Source organism: Semicossyphus pulcher, unplaced genomic scaffold, assembly GCF_022749685.1.
Source record: "Semicossyphus pulcher isolate SPU_LCO1_2020_fin unplaced genomic scaffold, fSemPul1.0.p SCAF_1, whole genome shotgun sequence".
Taxonomy (NCBI): domain Eukaryota; kingdom Metazoa; phylum Chordata; class Actinopteri; order Labriformes; family Labridae; genus Semicossyphus; species Semicossyphus pulcher.
The window spans coordinates 367467-390010 of record NW_027211603.1 but is presented as its reverse complement, the minus strand read 5'-3'; the positions used below and the strand labels follow the sequence as shown (position 1 = coordinate 390010).

The 22544-nt window shown below is 40.9% G+C and overlaps 1 protein-coding gene across 1 annotated transcript; it reads right to left on the bottom strand.

Moving 5' to 3' along the window:
• Positions 1-362: 362 nt before the first annotated feature.
• LOC138588587 (CUB and zona pellucida-like domain-containing protein 1) lies at positions 363-2234 on the bottom strand. The gene is made up of 3 exons (XM_069658797.1): positions 2109-2234; positions 760-973; positions 363-661 (listed from the first exon to the last, which is right to left on the bottom strand). The coding sequence occupies exons 1-3, from the start codon at positions 2232-2234 to the stop codon at positions 489-491; spliced, it is 513 nt and encodes a 170-aa protein (XP_069514898.1). The 3' UTR covers positions 363-488.
• Between the last annotated feature and the right edge of the window lie 20310 nt (positions 2235-22544).

The window sequence follows — 22544 nt, the reverse complement described above, 5'->3', positions numbered from 1 at the left end:
GTCTGCCCCTTGGGTCCTCTCCCTTTTTGTTTTAGTCCAAACCCATCATGTTTCAACAGACTATATTATTGTTTTGTATTGTGTAGCTGTCTAAGGTGAAGCAATAAAGAATTTTTTTGCATGAAATTATGGCCTTCAAAAAGATTTTTATTTAAACTATTGTGATTACAAAAGACAAAAGTCAGCAATCAAGTGACTTGTCTTAAACTGTAACATGACATAGTTAGAAGCAGATGTGAAGCTTAATCAGATCCCACAACGACAAGAAACAACACTGAACAATCACCCAGCAGCTGCAGTGATAGATGATCAGAGTTCATTGATATAAAACTTATTTCCTGGTTTCCCATTTCCAAAGGTACACATCTCTCCTCCTTCAGGTTACACACCTGTGGACAAATCTATTTTAATTTGCACATAATTAGATACATGAACACCCAAATCCCTCAGCAGACATAATCTAAATAACTGCTTATATTCCAGTGTAATTAATATGGAATTGTTTCTCTGCCCACACTGCTGCCTTGACTTTCAAGTGTGGGCAGAGGCTGGTATTTCACCCCTGATATTTTGGCTTTGTACACGGCCACTCCGCTGATCATGCCAACAGCTGCAAGAAGACATCCAGCGATGAAAACCAGGTTGAGATTCAGGTTGATCCCTGGAGAAAGGAGAAGCACAACTTGAATCTGATCATGTCCAAACTGGGAGTCAAACAAGGCAGGTGTGCTGTGAAGAAAGCACTTCCTGTTTTCCTACCTGGGCTTTCTGTCCCGTCTGATGCTGATCTCACTGATCTCTTCAGGTGCAGGGGACCCTGGGAAATGAAGTGCGCCGTACTCTGGGTGACAGCCGCTCTCTTACGCTTGTAATTGCGGGGATTATTGGACAGTGTGGGGTTGAGGCATCCCTGCGAGCACCTGGTGTTGGGGTCTCCTGCTTGACACATCAGGACTGAGCAGCTGATGTACACCTGAATACAACAGGACATGTGCTCGTTATGTCAGGAAATTAACTGTTTTCAGCAGGATCCCTGAGAGGCAAGATACAACAAGAAAACTGTGGTCATCCATTTGTAAGTCATGGAAATAAATGTTTTGCAGCACAATAAGTTCGCAGGATAACTTCTCTAAGTTACTTTTTCTAATCTATGAAAATATGTCAGAAATTTGCCAGATGAAATAAAATAAACATCCCATTTTCCTACATATTTGTGGGTGTAATCTTCATTTTTCACAGCTACCCCATGTACTACTGGACTTTGTTTCTGGACTGAAACAATGACTGCATACAAAGATTGACAAGGCGTCTCACTGTACAACAATGAGGGCAAAATATCCCCTGGGGTAGGTGCTTCCATCTTGTACATTTGGAGCAATGACTGTATATAAAGATAGACAATGTGTCTCTCTATCTGCTCTCGTTGTACAAAAGTGAAGCCAAAATAACCCCGCAGTGGGCGCTGTCATCTGGCACATTTGGAGCCAGAGTCTGCACAGTAGAGATGGGCTGGTGGAGCCGCGGTATTGTCATACCGCCCCTACCTCTAACCAGAACACACCTTTACCCGATCAACAAAACAACAAATATCCCTCATGTGTAGTTAACAGCAGAACAGTTCAGTGACTGTAGTGTTAGTGTTACTGTTAGTTATATCTCCTGTCAATCATGAGGCCACGCCCCCTTTTATAGCATCAAATAACTAATTCAAAGTAAACTTGTCAGAAAAATGAACACTGTGACATAAATCAGCATGATAAGAACTAACTATAATGACAGAAACCATGTTTGAGAAAAATGTTTTTGACGTGTATTTTGATTTTATAGTTTGACTCATGTCCCATCTGTTAACATGGAGGAGGCGGGCTTTATGAGCTATACTGCAGCCAGTCAGCAGGGGGCGATAGAGAGGGTTTAGCTTCACTTTAGGGAGCTGTCATGTCGGCCATCTTTTTATACAGTCTATGGACTGAAAGCATTGATATTTCAATGTCCCCATGCACTGCACAAACAACTTAGACATCATTTTATAAATTCCGTTAGATTAAAAAAAAAACAATTTGGGTTACTTGAGTTTCTCCAGTCTAACCACAAAGTGCATTCTTCACCTGGTCGTGTAAGCCAATGAACTTGAAGGCCTCCATGCTGAACCTGAACTGTCTGCTATGGGCAGGAGAATGGATTCTAACAGTTGAGTCCACGTTGCACCTGTCAGAGCAAATCAAAAAGTTCATGGGCAGAGGAGTTATTGTTTTAAACTTTAGGTACTCGTCATCTTCCTGCAGAGTAAGAGGATATGCATTCAGTCCTCACACTGTTAAGAAGGAAAAAGCAACAACTAAAAAAGGAACAAATGACCCCGTTACCTCGATCTGAGTGCCGCAGGCGTTGAGGGGGATGATGGCGATGACATGAGTGCTGTTTGAGTGTGTCTGCAGGCTGCAGACGACGTTGGACGGGTCATTGAGCTGCAGATGATCCTCATGTAGTCTGGGAAACGTTGATTTGTCAACCTCTCCTCTCATTGTGGACTGCTTGCAGATCACATTAGCTTCCACTAGAGCAAGAGATGTGCAATCCCTTTTATTTTCATTGAAAAACACACATTATGTTGAGAGCTACGCATGTTTTAAAAAAAGGATCATGTGTAATAAAGCCAAAACCATATTTTTAACACGAAATTGCTCAAAGTTTGTCACACGTCAAAACCAAAGACAAACCCAAATGCACGACTCAGAGACCAGAGTTCACAAAAAAACAGTTTCTTTACTGAAACAGTAAACAGGTTACAAGGACAAAATATCCAGGCAGGCAAACCAAGTTAGAGGGATCAGACTGAGGCAGAGTCGGGAAACAGGCAGGGTCGATATCAGGATCAAAAACGGATAATAAGGCAGGATACAAAAACGCTGGAAGGTATAGGTACGAGACACTATGACAATCTGGCAGAGGGTGAGTGGGGAAGCACATGTTAAATAGTGTGGGGAGTGATTAGGGAATGAGGAGCAGGTGAGGTGAGACTACAGGTGAAGGGACTTGTCTAGATGAGGTAGGAGTGGTTAGGAGGTGGAGCTGGAGAGGAGGCGGGGTGAGTGAACTAAGGGTGAGGGGAGCTGAGAGATGAGAGTGACCGGGTCTGAAATGAGAGAATTAGTAAACAGAATATTGCAGACAAACAGAATGAATATTGCAGGTGTATAACTAAAACCATGACAAAGTTACAGTATGGATTTTTCTGAAGTGGGCTTGTATGAGGTACCATTAGTCAGTGCAGTGGTTGTCAAACGTTTTCAATCATTTCTCCAGCTCAGTGACCCCTGACCAGCACAGGAAAGTTATGGTAGAAAAAAAGTGTATTTGAAGACCAAAAACGTCTATACTGAAAAACACTTCATGAGGTCCGAGGCTTCATGCAGCTGTTGATCTAATTTAAACCCTTCCCAGCCTCTGCACTGTTTTTGTTGGGAGAAAATTAAGCAAGGGTTGTTTTTGCCTGTATTTTTTAGCTGTATCACTTCAACGATTCAAACCAAGAATCCATTTTGTTGATTGTCATTAAATATCAAAACTGCCTTTGGCTGATTTAACAACATAACAAACTTGATGTTATCGTGTTTGCTGTGACAGTTGACGGTCTACAACAGTTAACAATTGCACTGAAAATAAGAAAATTACAAATTAATTACAAAAGTACAATTATTATAGGAATTAAACATGACTGTACCTTTTTTAATTACCTTTTTTATTTCAATACCGTTTGCAGTTCTCCAAAATACCTCTTGCTGTATTAGTACACCTGCAGAAACTCATATAGGCTAATGTAAACCAGGCATGTAGCCAAAGCATTAAGCATCATTATGTATATGTGCATCTATATTCATACCATTACAGCTTAAGTCACACTACAAAATGTTGATGCTTAAGTAGTAAATAGACTGACCTGTCCTCTCTCCAACGTCGACCACAACACACCTCATATCTGACTGATAGACGTTGGACCTGAAAAACATCCGAGGAACACTGAACACTTAAACTGTGGAGAGAAATGTAGCTGATTCATCATGAACATCATTAACAGGTACATCGTATACATCGTTGAATTTTATTTTTGCACAATTTACAATACACAAAAAGACAAAGATAACATGTAACAATATACAGTGAAGGGATTGACAGAAAACCCAATGGGCTTATGTAAAGTCTCCACTGAAATAATGTTAGAAATTTCACAATTTTATAAAGAACACAAAATTAGCACAGGGAAATAATATAACAACATATGATGGCAAACAAATAATATATATACTGTATATTGACAACAATAATACAACTAGTATCAAATTAAAATTTAAAATAGAGATTGTCAGTGTGTAGTGTGTATGTATGTGAGTATGTGTTTTGAGAATACTTGAGGTAAACAAATAAAACATGGATACATGGACAACAATGCATCAAAAGAGTAGTTTGAAGACAGCAGTTAGATGGTCTTTACGGCAACATTTTATGAACAATTTTTTTAAATGTCATAAAAGCCATTCCAAATACCTCAAAATCGTATGGAAAATTGACCTCTGCAAGTGAGAAATTTAAGATCTGAACATTCTGGAGGACCAACATTTTGCTCACAGTGCATTGTGTCTGTCACTTCTCCTTGGCCAAGCTATATAAACTCTTCAATCTCCTGAGTCTTCTTCCGTTTCTGGTTTGTCAAGCTACACAAATTCCCTCACAGTTAGCATAATAAAGAGCTGTAAAGGTAACATTGTGTCTGTCATTCCTGTTATCAGGCTGCAGAATTACAGATTATGGGCCGTAAATGAGGCTATGCAATGACCGACCTGTGTAACAAGTTACAAAAGGGTTTTAATTTTTGGTAAGGCAAAATTGATCTAACGCTCTACTTTTCTCAGGAGGTAACGCAGTAACGTAACAAGTTACTTTTAAAAGTAACGTTACCACTGCTACCAAACCATCGACCTCTAGTGCTGTGTCTTGTGAATATAGCTCCCTATTCATAATCATGTGTATGTCAGCAGCTTTTGCACTCTCATTGCACTTTTGTCCATCGTCTCCTGTCCTGTGTTATTGTTGTGTTTTTAAATAATGTACACTACCAGTCAAAAGTTTGGACACACTTTCCCATTCACTTGTATGAGAAAATGTGTCCAAACTTTTGACTGGTAGTGTATATATATTTAAATCTTTATCTATAGGCCTGTACATAGCAGTTTTAGTTTTTGTTACCTTTAATTAATTAATTCATTCATTAATGTTACTTGTATTCTTGAATAAAATTCACTGAGATCAGGCATTTCAGGAAATGATGGCTCCAGTTACATCAATTATCTAGAGCAGAAAGACATTCACAGCAAAACTTGCTCCCAAGTGGCTCAGCACTTACCGTGTTGTGGCTCGAGTGGGTCCTGTTAACTGTGACGTTGTGATGTGGGACAGTGGAGCGGACAGGAAGGTGGTGCATGTCGCCCGTTTAAAGTCCTGCTATGCCACGGACAAAAAGACAAGGTGGACAAGCAGCCACTCCTTTATGAGGAGGTATCCATGAGGTCTTCCTGGGCTTCCCTGGAGAAATGGACACAAGTAGGAGGACGATGACGACAGAGGACAGTCTGCTGGAATGCACTTTTTTGTAAGGGGGAGACCCCAAATGCGATAAATGGCTGACCATTGGATATCAACATGGCGCACACTCACAGCACTCTTGTACAGCAGGAAGAGGTTCAGTCCATTTGTGTCCAACTGCCAGACCTACGTAGTCTTCTATTTTCTTAATTCCTCTGTCCCCACAAACTGGAATCATCCCACCAATTTACCCTCCAAATCTATGTTACCCCTCGAATCTACTATTCCCAGTAACATTATAGCGCAACAAGTATAAATATAAACTTCTAAGTTTAATCCAAAAGGCAACTGGACTTGGTTGAAGTTCTTCAAGACGTCTTTAACGTTAGCTGTGAGTTAGCTGAACCAAGTACACCTCTGGTGTTGATGGGTCGTTAAGCTCACATGATCCTGAGTGTGAGTGTGATCTCAGCTGGGGCATCACACCTGTGGTGTGGCCACTATGTGACGCACAAAAAAGATGTGGTCACATTTTGTTGTGAAGTAAGTACCTGATTGTGATGATCACGTGTATTTCAGCTATTGCTGATGAATTATTCTCTGTGTTAAAACACACTTATCTAGTTTTTGTGGACTTGTTAACCTTGTGCAATACCCAGCAGCGTCAGAAGGTGGCAGCAGGACGTTGGACAGCCGACCAGGATCCCGCTTTGCACTCTTGTTGACCCTCTCGCTATTCTGCTACGAGGATCAATGCAGCAACAGCCTTACGTTGCCCTGTCTGCTCATTATACCTTTTAAACAGGTTAGTGTCATGTATAAGCATGAAAAACACACAAGAATGGTACTTTGAAATAATGTATAATAATTAATGTATTTGTGCGGACTGTGTGTGAGTTGGAAGTGTGTTTTGAGAATGTTTGTGCCACGGAAATATAGGCTGCTTCCCAAGTCTCTTATTTGATAGCTCCTCGCTCCGCGCTCCTCGCCCGAACCGGAAGTAGTTCCGGAGCCGCCATATTGAGGACATAGACTGTATAAATAATGGACGTAGTCTCAGTGACGTCACCCATTGGTTTCTGAAGAAGTGTTTGGAAGCCCGAATTGCGCCGCCGCTGGGGGTCGCCATATTGGAAATGCCAGAGACGGCTAATCCAGAGGCGGAGCACGACCGAGCTACAGCCTATGGCTGAGCTCTATGGGCGGGCCGCATGAATCAGCCAGCTACGGCTATGAAGCTAGGCTATATGCTCCTCAGCGTAGCTAACGGTTATTATCCATAGACTGTATAAATCATGAATGAGCTGGTTTGACTTTCCCAGGAGGAGATTCTGTCGGTGACTGACTGCAGGTGTTTAGTTATCAGACTAAAGAAGTAGCGGACTCGCTGCTCGCTCGCCCGGTGAGAGAGCGGCGAGCCGACACGTAACGGGAAACGTAAAAGAACCGGTCTTTATCACTACGGTCCGATGTAATCTCTCCGGGGAAACGCCAACAACTCCTGACTCCTATTTACTGACCGACGATTAAATAAATAAACACTGCACAGGCTAACAAGCAGCTAAAGGGAGCACAGTATACCTGCTACTTAGTGCTAAAAATATTTCAGTACAATAACACTAGCATTTAACTCACCGAAAAGCTGGAGCTCAGACTTCTTGCACAGCCATAAAGTTCCATAAATCCCACAGAGAGATTATTTGTCCAAACTTTGAATGAAAAAATCCCCAAAAGTCTCCAACAACACAAACAGGTGAAGTTAAGCTCAGTGTCTGTGTCTGTGTTGACGTCTAGCAGACAGCCAGCAGGATCCACCTGTCAATCAATTGATCCGGCCCCTATGATTTAAGGCTTAATACAATTAAAACGAGTGTGTTAAATAAAAATTCACCCCCCGTACAGTTATCCTGAACAATAAAATTAGCTATTTATAACAAAACCGTTTTTTGTACCAGGCTGTAAACATGTTTATTTCAGCTGTAAAAATGGGCATTTTCCCACCTGCTATAATGTTATTTCTTGTTTTGTGGAGCCAGCCTCAAGTGGCCACTCGAGGAACTGCAGTTTTTTGCACTTCCGCATTGGCTTCATTTTTCAACACCCGAGGTTGCCGCTTGATTGAGGACCGTCTCAAAGCTCTTATCGCTGCTCGGAGGAGCGAGGAGCGAGGAGAGAGGAGGGAGTTCCGAGGAGCGATAAGCGAGGATACGCGAGAGCAGCCTCCACGGAAGTCTTTTACTGGCCGACACGCCCCCTTATTAGATATCAGTTAGTGATTGGACGCTGCAGCAGATCGGATTTGACAACCTGAGATCGTTTAGAACAAAATATTGATCATAACTTGTCGTAAAATATATAAAATGCAGTGAATAACTGCAGATTTGATTTGATTTCTGAGTCAACATCTGAGTAAAAATAATAAAAATCAAAAGTGGCAAAAACAGATTCATTTCTATTAAATGTAATCTAAAAAAATACCTCTTGTCATGATCAGTTATTTCCCTGCTAACTTTTATTACAGATGAATGAAAGAATTCAGAGGGAGCAGGAGAGTCTCTCTGTCAGCAGGTAACACTTTTTACGTGTGAGAGTGATCATCAGGTCGGGTTTGATCAGCGTGACGTGATTTCTATTTATCCTGAAACTTTTAGCCTAATCAATAATGTTCATAGTTCATGAACAGACAGTATTTGGGCTTATTAAATAATGAATTCTGATCAGATGATCAGTGATCAAAAATGTTTATAATGAACAAATAATATAAAGACACAGTGCTGTAGGAAATGTCCGTCTGGCTCTGCAGCAGGAACACAGACTGCAGCCTGTTCTTCATGTGCAGGTGTTTGTTACACAGGTAACAGGATACAGAGAGGCAACACTGTTACTGTGCGTTTTATTAGAATTAATACAGAGCACATGTGTGCAGACACAAACAGCTGTTAAAGCAGACTGACAGCTGATCCAGCGGTGATCAGCTGACGCGATCATCACAAACGGACGTCGCAGCACGTGACGCTTCATCGGAAAGGACGTCTCATGTCTCTTAAAAAACATTCCCTCGTTTCCTCTCTCCTCTCTTGGTTTCCTCGCGTCTCTCCATGCATCTCTGGTGGGAGGGACTAAGACGCAAGTGAACGACGCAAGTGAAGGGAACATGGATGCAATTTAAGAGGCTTGGGAAGCAGCCGTAGTGTGTCATCTCGTCGCCCCTTTTCTCTTTGGCTCCGCCCACTTACGGGTTGCTCTGCTCCAGTCTGCTCGTGTCCACCGGTATAGGTAGGCTAGTGTGTGTGAGGTGTTGCTGGCTTGTTTGAAATAAATATCCCTTGTTGCGCTGCCGTACTAGCCGTTTTTGCTTGTTTTACACGCTCCTGTGCGGATCTCTCTTGGATCTCGCGGCTGTTTTGGCTCTACTGTGGCGCGAGCGGATACTTACTGCCTGATTGGGGTTGTTTGCCAGGTCTGAGAACGTTTCCCTGCTGCTGCGGCTCTAATTGGCGTAAGAAACACGGCTGCTTGGCTTCACAGCTTTTGCCCTGACTGTTTGCTTGCTTCACCCCACGTGATTTCGCCAAGCTCTGCTTCGCGTGGCTTTGCGTTTTAATCTCTATTTTTGTGTGTGTGGGTAAACCGTTTAAACCACCAGCCCCTCATTACCACTGGACTGACTTCTATTGACTGTATGTGGATTGGGGATCTGTTGGGGTTAATTTGATTTAGATTTTGCATTTCGTTGATTACTATTAGTTTCTTTTCTTTTGCTGTTTATTTCCTTGATTTGGTAATTATTTCTCTTTTGTCATCATTGTAATCATTCTTTTTTTTTTTTTTGGTTTATTGAAATTCAGTACTCATTAGTTGAGGTGATCTGTTAGTCCCCTTAATTAATATTATTTGTTCTCTTTAGTTTTGTTTAATTTCTATTACTCATTTTGGCAGCACATAACATTGGTTCATTTATTCGTTTAGTTTGTGTGTTGGTGGCTGCCAAACCCACAGTTTTGATATTTGTGTGTCATATCCTTTTGGGCACACTGATTGATCTGTTGTTTTGAGTGCGACCCCACTAATTTTCCTTTCTGTCCTTTCAGTTGCTGAGAGCCACGGGTGGAGGTGTTGGTGTCCTGGTGGCGGTGTCCCCTTCTGTGTGCTGTGTCTGGTTTGGGCTACCTCACGACTGTGCATGTGTGTGTGACTGGCACGTGTGATTGAGGGTGATTTACTTTTCGTGCTCCTTGGTTCCCAGGGATTTCCCCCTCACCTAGCGTCAGCTCCTCACTAGCGGTAAGCCTCAGCAACTGTTTGGTTCCCTTCCCCTCTTTTCCTCAAGTCCCACTGTTTTACTGGTTTTACTGATTGTCAACTTTATATTGTTTAATAAACTTTGTTTTACTTTGCAACTGGAACCACGTCTCTTGCCTCTCAGTTTAAGGAACCTGAGTGCCTGTTCTAATTCCTTGGATGCAATTCCCAAGGTGGCGTTGTCGGACTTGTGAATGTATAAAATAAGTGATTTATATACGTATATTATATCTATAAATAATTATACCTCTACCTCTAACTTGTCACACCACTTAGGGTTGCCACAGTCGTATCATAATGTGTGTCATTGCATCAAATCATTTCATATAGAATCATATTGGAGCATTTTGCATTGTTTTATAGTGTATCATTATGTTTTATCTTATTGTAACATGTATAGTATCATGTGGTATCTTATGGTATTGTACTGTTTTATTGTATTGTACTGTAGGTTATTGTATCATATTAAAGCACACTGTATGCTATTGTTTTGTATTGGGTCTATTGTATTGTTTAACTGTCTAAGGTTAAGCCATAAAGGATTTTAAACATGACATGATGGCCTTTAAAAAGATTTTTATACTGTAACATACAAATAAAAGTGCTGCACTCAAAATTATTCTTAAAATATCAAAAGTAGAGTAGTTGGGATGAAAATTACTTGGAAAAAATAAATTTAATTATAGTAAAATACAGTATTTCTCTCTGAAATATAGCAAAGAACGCATGAAATGTCCCCAGAAAACTGCAAAGGGGTTAGTCTCAGGTAAGTGCCCCAACAGGTGAGCTACAGATACACCTGACTTTTAAAAAATATTTTATAATGTATGTGTAACAGGCTGTTACTACACTTGCATAATGAAGAAAGAGCCAGAATCGAAATATAAAATGTATTTAAAAACAAAAAAATCACATCGCCACACGCTGTCTCTACAAAGCGACTACTGCCACCTGCTGGCGAAAACGGAAACTGCACTAGAGCGACTGAAGCCGAGAGCAGGTGAGTTTTTCAGGGGAATGTATTTAAAATAATTCTGACAAAGAAATGATGAGGATGGGGACACTTTAGGGTAAATGTTTTTAATGTTTGAATTTAGAGTTTCCCATCTATAAATTTGAGTGTGTTATCAAACCTTATTAATCAAATTTTCACAACAACAGACATAACAATTGACAGGCTATATGATTTAGTAATAAACTAATGATGTACTGTATCTATAATGAAACAATGTTGACACCATAAACCTAAAATTTGAGCATTTAAAAAAAAAAAAAAGATAAAATCACAATGATATTGCTTTAAATCATTTGTATATTCAGTTTGACTCGTTGCTTTTCACCCGTTGCTTCTTTTTTGATTAAAATCCAGGATAAACGAGTACAAACTGAGATCATGGCATCAAAAACATGAGTGCTAATTTCTCGTATTGACATCTTTTCATACTTCATTTTTTTTTACACTTTTATAACTTTACTAATGTTTCAAAGCCCATTTCGGTTGTCAAAAGGCCTCTGACAAGATTGAATGTGTCCGCTGTAAAATATGAGGAGAGTTCCCCCCCCCAAGTGTGATCGTTTGTCAGACACAGAGGCAAAAACCAAAATATATTTAATGCTGCTGCTGACACAGCCAACAACATGTTCACATCTAAGTTCTAGAACCGTTTCTAGTGTTTTATTTAAATACACATTGTAGATCACTGACAACTCTACAGTTTTTAATGCAAACAAAGATATTGTATGAGAAATTTAAGTTTTCAAATTGTATTTTTATTTTTTCACATTTTTTAGGCAAATTATTTTAAGTGTGGGAAGAAACCAAGTGTGGCTGGTAGCACAGAGAAGAAGCTGGACATGATACAGGACTTCATTTTGATTAGATTTTTTCAGATTTTTTAATTTAACTTTTTTTTGCTAAATTATTTTAACTGTGGGAAGAAACCGAAGCGCTCGGAGTAAACCCATGCCTACACAGGGAGCCTCCTCACAGCAATGGGGTCAAGGCTCTGATGTGAACCTTCACCTCCTTGCTGCGAGTTAAACACTGACGCCCTGTGGGGCCTGAAGTCCTGCATCATGTCCCACCTACCCAAAGAAAAATCCCATGATGACTAGCTACGTTGGAACATGGCAGTGAACGGCTTGGCCACGGTCTTAAAGACGGATCGGAAGAACCCTTTGATGCCGGTTTTCTTCTTTGGAGCCTCCAGATGTCTCTTTAAGGTTCCCACTATGTGCTGCATGACCGTCTGTTGCTGCAGCAGCATGCTCCTCCAGATCTCCTCTGCACCTAGATCTTTACACAGCTCCTTGTACACTGCCTTCGAAGTCTTATTAATGCTGTCAATACTAAGACTGACCTCGATCTTGGAGCCTTCCATCTCTGCCCAGAGCAGCTCTGTCATTATTCTGAGGTGTTCTTTGAAGATGTCATTGGGCTGGTAAAGCTTAAGTTTTTTAAGAATCTGATATGCCAGCCCTGACACCATAACCTCACAGGTCAGTTTGTCCCATTTTAGTCCTTCCGTCTCACCTGTTGCTGGCTGTGCTGTCTCCTTTGCTTTGTCAATGACAGCTGGCTCATCAGTGACAGAAGCTGGTGCTGCGGTTAACAGGGGTGTCGTCTGTGTTTCTTCCTGTAACCAAGAAGCTTTACGTCCTGAGAGACTTTTCACAACTCCCTCAATCAGCCTCAGAGCACCAGTAGACGGGTGTGTACTCCTCTCATACTTCCCCGCCTGCTGGTTGAGCCAGTTCCACATCAGCTTCATAAACCTGTCCACTTCGGTGCGAATAAAACCCATGATGTGCACCTTTTGTTTCTTCTGTGGGTTCAGATTATTGAATATGAATTCACCCAGCATCTTCTGTGTGAATTCATGCAGACCGTTAGTGATGTCTCTGGCCATTCTCCTGAACAGACACATCACATCTGTGCCCGCTCTCCCATCCTGTTCTTCTTCTGGTGGGATCATGTCCTCCACCAGGCAGTCCACGCCGTCGATTAGCAGCTTCATCGATGTTTTGTCTTTCTTTGGTAAGATGTCTTGGAACACTCTCTGAAGCTTTGCCACGACGTTGAGGATTGACTTCTTGGCAAACTTTTGGATGAAAAAGGCCTCTATTCTTCTCAACACCTTTGTCCAGCAGGATGTTGGTTCAGATGAGATCACTGACTCACATCTCCAGTGAGGTGGGTCTTCAGACTCCAGTTCAGCGTTGGCCATAATAACTTCCACAATGTCAGAAGTTGCCTGGTCTGTGTCTTTGTCAGAGCTGGACACAAGCAGGCCTAACTCTTCCTTTGAAACCTCATTATCACCATCAAAGACAGCGATATCATTTGTTTGGGCCTCCAGGATTGACTTGATTCTTTTAAAAGCTGTGGCTTTCAAGCTTTTCATGGGAAGAGTCCTTGGTGATTCATCCTCCACCAGTGGCGTTACGGGGGTCTGATATGACCCCCTGGTTACATCCAGCTCCTCCTCCTTCTCCTCCTGCTGCTGTGTCTCTGGTTCCTCTGATGTCTGAGATTCATCTTCGTCACTTGACTCAGGCAGGAATGACATATTCTTTTTTATGATTTTCAGAATATTGATAAAGCATTTTGCAATTTTCAGTCTTCTGGTGATAGACTTGGGGACTTCGTTTCTCACGCCGCCCCGCTCGGAATTCACCCTCTCCGTCACTTCTGTGACCACGAGCTCTGTCGCCTCCTCCGTGCTCCGGCAGCGGATGTCCTCTCGAACACCCAACACCTCCGCGAGGGTCAATGGAATAGAGTCACCCACACACTCGCGGACTTGGTCCTCCGTGACGCCCCTCTGGGATTTGCTGGATCCACAAGAGCCTTTTGCAGTTTTCGGCCGACTCTGCAGTGAGTTCCTCTTCTGCACCATCTCATGAATGTATTTGGATAATATGCTAATAATATCCAAAACCATCTCGGAAACTATCACCATTACTTTTCTTTCGTGGGATCCACTCTCCAGATCGACCCACTGTTTCACCGTCAGCTTGTCCAGAAACTTGATGACAATCGGACGAAGTGTCTCGGTTGGAATGCCTGGAATGTGGAGTTCCATCTCCTCTTGTGTGTTTCGGCTCTGCATTGTTTTTTTTTTAGTTGAGTTCGTGTCTTTGAAACGATGCAGACTAGTTGCTGCCCTGAGAGCTAAGGGGATCCCTTTAAACAAATAAACAAATGTATGTCTTCTGACAGGCTGGAACTAAAATAACTTCTGCTGTTGTGACGCACTGAGAAAAACGGACCTGTACACCACTTCAGTTTATAACATTTCACTTCAAAGGCTGGCTTTGATGTCTTGACGTTGACGATGACGTCATTGGGAAAGTTGTTAGAATGTAATTCTAATATGGTTGGGATGTCATGACGTCATATAAAATGGCATTTTTCTTTTTTAAATTAAAAAACAGTGAAGGAAGTTCTTAATAAAATGTTTTGCTTTATTTAATTTTTTTTCTCATGTGTTGAACATTCCAAAAAGGCACAGTTCTGAACAGACAGTTTTTGTATTTATTCAAATCCAAACAAAACCAGGACCACAGACTCCTTCAGTTTGATCAGTTCATAGAAGGCATTAAGATAAGTCTCCAGAGGGGGGCAGTAAAGGGGCATTTAAGGTAGTGGACCAATTGTCATCCTTATTGCTCTAAAATTAACTGTCTAAGGAAGCTTAAAGAATAATGACCCCTCCCAAAAAATGGACTTTAATTTCCTAAAACAGCAAACATGCCTATGCGGGTGTACTGTGAAAAAAATGAAAGTTCATGGTGAATGAGATGCTTGAATGCTGCTGTCCGCTATTTTAAATGGCGTTGTGGCGTTATTTTTGGCATACTGCACATTTTGCTTTTGTTTGCATACTGCATACTTTATATAGTAGGCTACATGTTGGAGCCAAAATGTGATTTTTTTCTGTCTTTCATTTCTCCTGCCATGAGAACTTCTGTTACTTAGATCGTTTGTGGGGATCATTTTGTATTTATTTGGAATTTGGTAACTGAACACTAATTGGAGCCTTGTTCTGTATAGGGCTTCAGGTGATTGCTGGCAGGTGTGGATTGAAGCAAACAGTTTTGGACGCATTATTGGACATTGTGATTTCTGAAAACGTGTTTAATAATAGGATGTGATATTTTAAAGGGAAGAAATATGTGGACATTCGATCTGTTACTTTGGCTGGAGCACGCGTCCGAAACTTCCACAACTTGCACCTCAACGTTAGTGTCTATTTAGATAAAAATTAGTTTGTATAAATTAGGCACTACACTACATTTTGGCCAAATCAGTATGTACTGCTAGTATAGTATGGAATTTCGAGTTTTTATAGATGCTCACGTCATAAGAAAGCTCCCAGACTTCCAACAATACTAAAATGTAGATTTGCTCAAATACAAAGCCTACCCTTTAATATGAATTTAAAACATTTACATTTAACATTTTATTATTTAAAATAATAAATTCAACAATTTATTATTTCATTGATCTAAATTGTGTTTAAGACACTAAGCTGAGAGCACAACAGTGCTTAAAACAACAGTTTCTAAACTCATGGAGTTTGAACCGGTTTGAACTGGTTTTGCTAGCTGGCAGTTTGTTGCTGAAGTATTTGTGCTTTGCTGCTCTGAAGACCCCAGAGGTTTTACTCTCTAATATACACGTCAGTACTCTTTTATTGTGTTTTAATCCAAATTTTAGCTGAGGTGTACAGATATCAAAAGTTGTAGAGGAACAAAATGCATTTGTTAAATATATGCGATGCTTTCACAGTGCAAGGTGAGCTGCTGAGTCAGACACAACAAGTTGACCACGGCAGAGAACTACAGTCTATTTGAATCATTTCGGTCAATGGAGAGTAAAAAGCACTTCTACAGGGCGCTGTGGGAGCAAACGAAGGTAAATGTGAGTGTTTGTTTCAAAACTGTACCAATTTGTTGCCGTCTGAAAAGGTTTGATGCTAATAGCGATTTTAACTCTGAAAAATGAACTACAGTGTACTGGCTCCCCACCTTTTGATGTACACTCTGTGGTAAAGTCCTTCAAAAAGACCAAAGTCAGGAAGAGCCCTGGACCCGACAATATCTGTGGCCGTTTGCTTAATTCATGTGCAGAAAAACTAGGCCCCATCTTCTTTGACATCTTCAAGATGTCAGTGAATCAGCAGAGGGTGCCAAGGAGCTGGAAAAACAGCATAATTATCCCAGTGGTTAAAAATAGATATCCAAAAGAATTAAATGACTTTAGGCCTGTTGCCTTGACCTCACTGGTTATGAAATCCTTGGAAAGATTAATGAAGAATGCACTTGTCCCTCACTTACAACCCCTGCTTGACACACTGCAGTTTGCTTATAGAGCTGGTCGAGGGGTGGAGGATGCTACTGCCACACTTTTAAACATGGTTTTTAAACATCTTGAAGGCAGCAGAACACATGCCCGACTGCTGTTTGTAGATTTCTCTTCAGCTTTTAACACTATTCAACCCCATATTTTAATAGACAAGCTTGTCAATCATTTTAGTTTGGACTTTAATGTTGTGCGTTGGATCCTTGACTTTTTAACCGACAGAACACAGAGAGTTAAGGTAAATGAGCACTTGGCAGATGTTTTAATCTCATCCACTGGCTCCCCTCAAGGCTGCGTCCTTTCACCACTCCTTTACATTTTGTACACTAACGACTGCCAGAGTCGCTATGACAACAGATTTATTTTAAAATTTGCTGATGATTCGGTTTTTGTAAGTCTCCTATGTGACAATGAGAATAGCCATGGCCCTGTGGTAAATGAATTCGTCCAGTGGTGTGATGAGTTTTTCTTGCATCTAAATGTTGTTCAAACTAAGGAGATGTGTATTGACTTTAGGCGGCAGCCCACATCTTCCCAGACAACCATCAAGGGCCAGGTGGTAGAGTCTGTGGAGAGGTATAAGTACCTGGGGACTGTAATTGATAAGAAATTTAATTTCAATGAGAACACTGATAAGCTGTGTAAGAAGGGTCAGCAATATTTGTTCTGCTTGCGGAAATTGTCATTCTTTCATGTGGACAGGTCCCTCATGACTAATTTTTATAAATCTTGTATTGAATCTGTCCTGACATTCTCATTGATGTGCTGGTATGGGAACCTCAGCATCAAGGCAAAAAATTAACTCGCTAAAATAGTGAAGGTGTGCAGCAGGATTCTAGGTGTGCAGCAGAGCACACTCTCTGTTCTGCTTGACAGGCAGGTGGTGAGGAAGGCTAATAGCATCAGGTCAGATGTTAGCCACCGCCTGTTTACAGAATTTCAGACCCTGCCCTCTGGCTCCAGGTTGAGGTTCCCCCCTGTTAAGAGCAACAGGTACAAACATTCTTTTATCCCCACAGCCATCTCCATTTTAAATTCAGGACAGAGGAGAAGTCAGCAGGCTTTTACCTGCAGGCTTTTACCTGAGCAGGCGCTTACCTGACAGTGTTATAGTTCTTTTTTACTGTGGCCACAGTTTTAACTTATGTAATAGGCATATGGTCCTTTTAGCACTATGTGTTTTATATATTTATTTTTCTCTTTTGTTGATTGCGGTTGCATCTCCCGGTGTGGTGGACCTCTCGTATCATTGTACTCGGGTATGTGTTGTTATGTATTGTTGTTTTTGTTTTGCTGCAAAACAAATTGCCCCTTGGGGACAAATAAATAAAGTTGAAGTTGAAGAAGTTGAATAGCGATTATTGCGTTAGCATGCTAATAGCGATTTGCGTGTTAGCATGATAACAACTCTGGAAAGCTGTTATCATGGAAGCAGCCTTTGTTACTGTGAACCTCATGTACTTGGTGTTGTTAGCTTAGAGAATTCCCTCTGTATGATAATGTATGATTAGTTTAAACTGCAAATTGACTGAGGGGAAGAAATGTGTGCTAATTACACAGAGAGGACCAGGAATCTCTCCTGGACCCTGTGAGGAGTAACTGCAGATGTTCCCTGAAGCTTGGATCTGGGCATCCTCCAGGCAGACCACCATGGTGGACAGTTTTAAAGTCCAGCCTGAAATCCAACTTCAGCCTCGACTGTTTTCCTCCTTTGTCCCTTTGCTTCAGGTAACATCACATGAGCTTGTGAGTACAACATTTTATTGTTCTAACAAGACTATGAGTCATTCTAGTTTAGTTGTGTTGTTGATTTATATTTTGGTGTTTTGATATCATGTCCTTTTTTCCTCGGTCACTTTGTCTCTTGTTGTCATGAGTTCTTATTGTTTAGTTTGTATATTGTGTTCCTGTCTTGGTTTAGTCTGGTTTAGTTGTGCATTTCATGTAGAGAATTTCCTGTTTTACTTTGTAGTCCTGTCAGTCCTGAGTTTGGTTCCTAGTGTTTCCTGTTTTATTTTGTAGTTCTTGCCCCTTGTATGGCTGCTTCCCAAGTCTCTTAAATTGCATCCATGTTCCCTTCACTTGCGTCGTTCACTTGCGTCTTAGTCCCTCCCACCAGAGATGCATGGAGAGACGCGAGGAAACCAAGAGAGGAGAGAGGAAACGAGGGAATGTTTTTTAAGAGACATGAGACGTCCTTTCCGATGAAGCGTCACGTGCTGCGACGTCCGTTTGTGATGATCGCGTCATCTGATCACCGCTGGATCAGCTGTCAGTCTGCTTTAACAGCTGTTTCTGTCTGCACACATGTGCTCTGTATTAATTCTAATAAAACGCACAGTAACAGTGTTGCCTCTCTGTATCCTGTTACCTGTGTAACAAACACCTGCACATGAAGAACAGGCTGCAGTCTGTGTTCCTGCTGCAGAGCCAGACGGACATTTCTTACCAGCACTGTGTCTTTATATTATTTGTTCATTATTTACATTTTTGATCACTGATCATCTGATCAGAATTAATTATTTAATAAGCCCAAATACTGTCTGCTCATGAGCTATGAAAATGATTGATTAGGCTCAAAGTTTCAGGATAAATAGAAATCAATTCACGCTGATCAAACCCGACCTCACTGATGATCACTCTCACACGTAAAAAGTGTTACCTGCTGACAGAGAGACTCTCCTGCTCCCTCTGAATTCTTTCATTCATCCGTAATAAAAGTTAGCAGGGAAATAACTGATCATGACGAGAGGTATTTTTTTAGATTACATTTAATACAAATGAATCTGTTTTTGCTACTTTTGATTTTTGACAACTTATTTCTACTCGGATGTTGACCCAGAAAACAGATCAAATCTGCAGTTATTCACTGCATTTTATATATTTTACGACAAGTTATGATCAATATTTCGTTCTAAACGATCTCAGCTTGTCAGATACCAACTCATAATACCGACGTTGTTTATAGTCGGTTTCAAGGCGCCCTGTAAAGTCTGTTTTAAGGTCCGCTTCTTCCTCTCTGCGATATGAAACTCCGGTGATGTTGTGAAGTTTCACATGAGTCCGATCTGCTGCAGCGTCCAATCACTAACTGATATCTAATAAGGGGGCGTGTCGGCCAGTAAAAGACTTCCGTGGAGGCTGCTCTCATGTATCCTCGCTTATCGCTCCTCGGAACTCCCTCCTCTCTCCTCGCTCCTCGCTCCTCCGAGCAGCGATAAGAGCTTTGAGACGGTCCTTAATATGGCGGCTCCGGAACTACTTCCGGTTCGGGCGAGGAGCGAGGAGCGAGGAGCTATCAAATAAGAGACTTGGGAAGCAGCCTAAGTCATGTCTTGTTTTACTTCCCTCTGTTGTTGTGTTTCCCGCCTTTCAGATTGTTTTCACCTGCCCTTGATTGTCTCACCTGTGTCTAATTAGCTTCACCTCCCAGGTTTATTTAGTCTTTGTGCTCCCTTCTGTTAGTGTCGGTTCGTCGTCATCTTTATCCCGAATCTTTGTCAGTGATCCTGTTACCCGAACCTGTACCTGGACTTTCTTGTGACTCCCTATGTTTCTGTTGGATTTTTGGTTTTGCCTTTCAGTTGGATATTTTTGTTGGATTTCTACCTGGACTGTTTCCCAGTAAGCTTTTGTTTGTTGCCCTTTTGTCTTTTGTTAATTCAACTTTTGTTTGGTCTGCCCCTTGGGTCCTCTCCCTTTTTGTTTTAGTCCAAACCATGACACTATTTTGATCTTATAACAAGATATTTTCGTATTCTAACAAAAAACAAACTAAAGGTCTAATAACAAGAGAACCCTAATTTATGGTTTTTTACAGCGATACATTTTATGTTATACCATGATAACTTGCATTGTTGTCACATGAAATGTTTCACAGTAAACCAGGATAAGGTGGTTTCAGACAAATTCATTTCAGAGGTCTTGCCTTTTTACAGCATAAATAGGAATACCGTTCTGTTTAATGGCTATGCGGAACCCTAATCCAAACTGATATATTATGACGTCACTGATGAACAACCGACCTCGTAGAAAATAAATAATTAAGTTTATAGGTGGACGTGAATGTCCTTTCAGTTTGCCTCCATCAAATTGGATGATGTCAATGCTTGTATTGCTTTTAGCTCTTCTGTTGTTTTTATTGCCTTTACTGGTTTCTATCTCTCCTATTACTTTTACAGCTTTTATTTCTTTTTGCCTCATTTCCTTTCTTTTATCTCTTTTAGTTATTTTATTTTATTAACTCTTTCTACTTCTTCCTGCTTCGTCCCCTTGGTCTTGGTTGTGTGGGTTCTCCTGTTGCCTATTGGGTTTTGTGCTTTGCTTGTTCTGTGAGTTGCTTGTTTTGTGATTTGCAGGTTTTATGATCTGCTCGTTCTCTTCTTTGCTTTGCTTGCTTGGCTGTCAAAGCACTTTGTAAACTCTTGTTTTTAAAGGTGCTATATAAATAAAGTTATATATAATAGTTAAGCAAATTTAAACAAATCTTCATAACTGAAATATTGAACAGATACAGAACAGAAGAACAAAAGGCTAAACTAGACTAATATCACTACTGTGTATCTTGTGTAATTAATATTATGTGGTTGTTACATTTTTTGTCTGGTTAGCTATAGGTATCTGTATTAAGTGTTACTTTGAATGCTTCGGCCTACACTGAATTGATATAGCTTATAGAAAAAAGGGTTAGGACTAGATAAGTTTTTTTTCACTTCATCCTACAGCCTCTTCCTCTCATACTTCCCCGCCTGCTGGTTGAGCCAGTTCCACATCAGCTTCATAAGCCTGTCGACTTCGGTGCGAATAAAACCCATGATGTGCACCTTTTGTTTCTTCTGTGGGTTCAGATTATTGAATATGAATTCACCCAGCATCTTCTGTGTGAATTCATGCAGACCGTTAGTGATGTCTCTGGCCATTCTCCTGAACAGACACATCACATCTGTGCCCGCTCTCCCGTCCTGTTCTTCTTCTGGTGGGATCATGTCCTCCACCAGGCAGTCCACGCCGTCGATTAGCAGCTTCATCGATGTTTTGTCTTTCTTTGGTAAGATGTCTTGGAACACTCTCTGAAGCTTTGCCACGACGTTGAGGATTGACTTCTTGGCAAACTTTTGGATGAAAAAGGCCTCTATTCTTCTCAACACCTTTGTCCAGCAGGATGTTGGTTCAGATGAGATCACTGACTCACATCTCCAGTGAGGTGGGTCTTCAGACTCCAGTTCAGCGTTGGCCATAATAACTTCCACAATGTCAGAAGCTGCCTGGTCTGTGTCTTTGTCAGAGCTGGACACAAGCAGGCCTAACTCTTCCTTTGAAACCTCATTATCACCATCAAAGACAGCGATATCATTTGTTTGGGCCTCCAGGATTGACTAAGGGTCTCTGTTGGGATGACTGAAATGCTAAGTTCCATCTTTTGTTTGTTGGGCTCCGCTTTGTTTCTTTTAGCTGAGTTTGCGTCTTTAAAATGAACTAAATGTTTTCTGACAGGCTGGAACTCATTCAACTTTGCCTTCGTAGGTTCAGGTGTCTGTTGTGATTCTGCTTCTGTGACGCACCTAGAAAAACTGAGCTTATTCTTGTAACTCTTATTTATAATTTTATTTGTCAAAGGTTCAGAAGTTTTTGGAATGTAATTCTTGGATATAAATAAACGTTTTAAGTTTTGAAATTGACAAAAGGGACCCAGACAATAAGATAATAACATTAACTGCCACCTGTTGAAACACGATGCATCACAAAAACTAAATATAATTTAGCAGAACATATACTTAAAGAATGTTTCGAGGGATTTTTATTACAACACAAGTTCTTTCAGGAATAAAATGTTTAATTTTGCTTCGAGTTAATCATTCTCAAGTGTTTCTTGAAAAACAGCCACATCACACACAACAAGCCCGCTGCCAGTTCAGAGAAGGCATAATGACGGGCAGAAGGGCAGTCTGTCTCCTGAAGGGGGCAGCTTGGGGACATTTTAAGAGGTGGACCAAATTTTCTCTTCATTGTTATAAAATGTACTTCTTATAATAATATAAGTACAAAATATGGTCCATATTATAGAGGATGTTTAAAGCTACGACCCAGCTCGCGAGGGGAAAGGGAAGCAACATGAAATCATTCTTGGTAGATCAAAGTTATCTATTACACAGCAGAGTGATTGATCAACAACAACAAAAGTGTGGCTAAATACAACTGAAAATGGGCCAGCGGGTGCTGCTGAAATCAAGAAATAATCATAACCAAAGAAGGACTCTAACCTAGAGTGAAGTAAAACACAATAGAAATAAAACCT

Bases quoted from the DNA above. Each gene is read 5' to 3' on its own strand.
- LOC138588587 (XM_069658797.1), bottom strand. From the start codon at position 2,234: ATGAACTTTTTGATTTGCTCTGACAGGTGCAACGTGGACTCAACTGTT. The intron at 974-2,108 runs GTGAAGAATGCA...TGTTGTATTCAG, and splicing joins TCATTGGCTTACACGACCAG to GTGTACATCAGCTGCTCAGT. The intron at 662-759 runs GTAGGAAAACAG...TCCTTTCTCCAG, and splicing joins AGACGGGACAGAAAGCCCAG to GGATCAACCTGAATCTCAAC.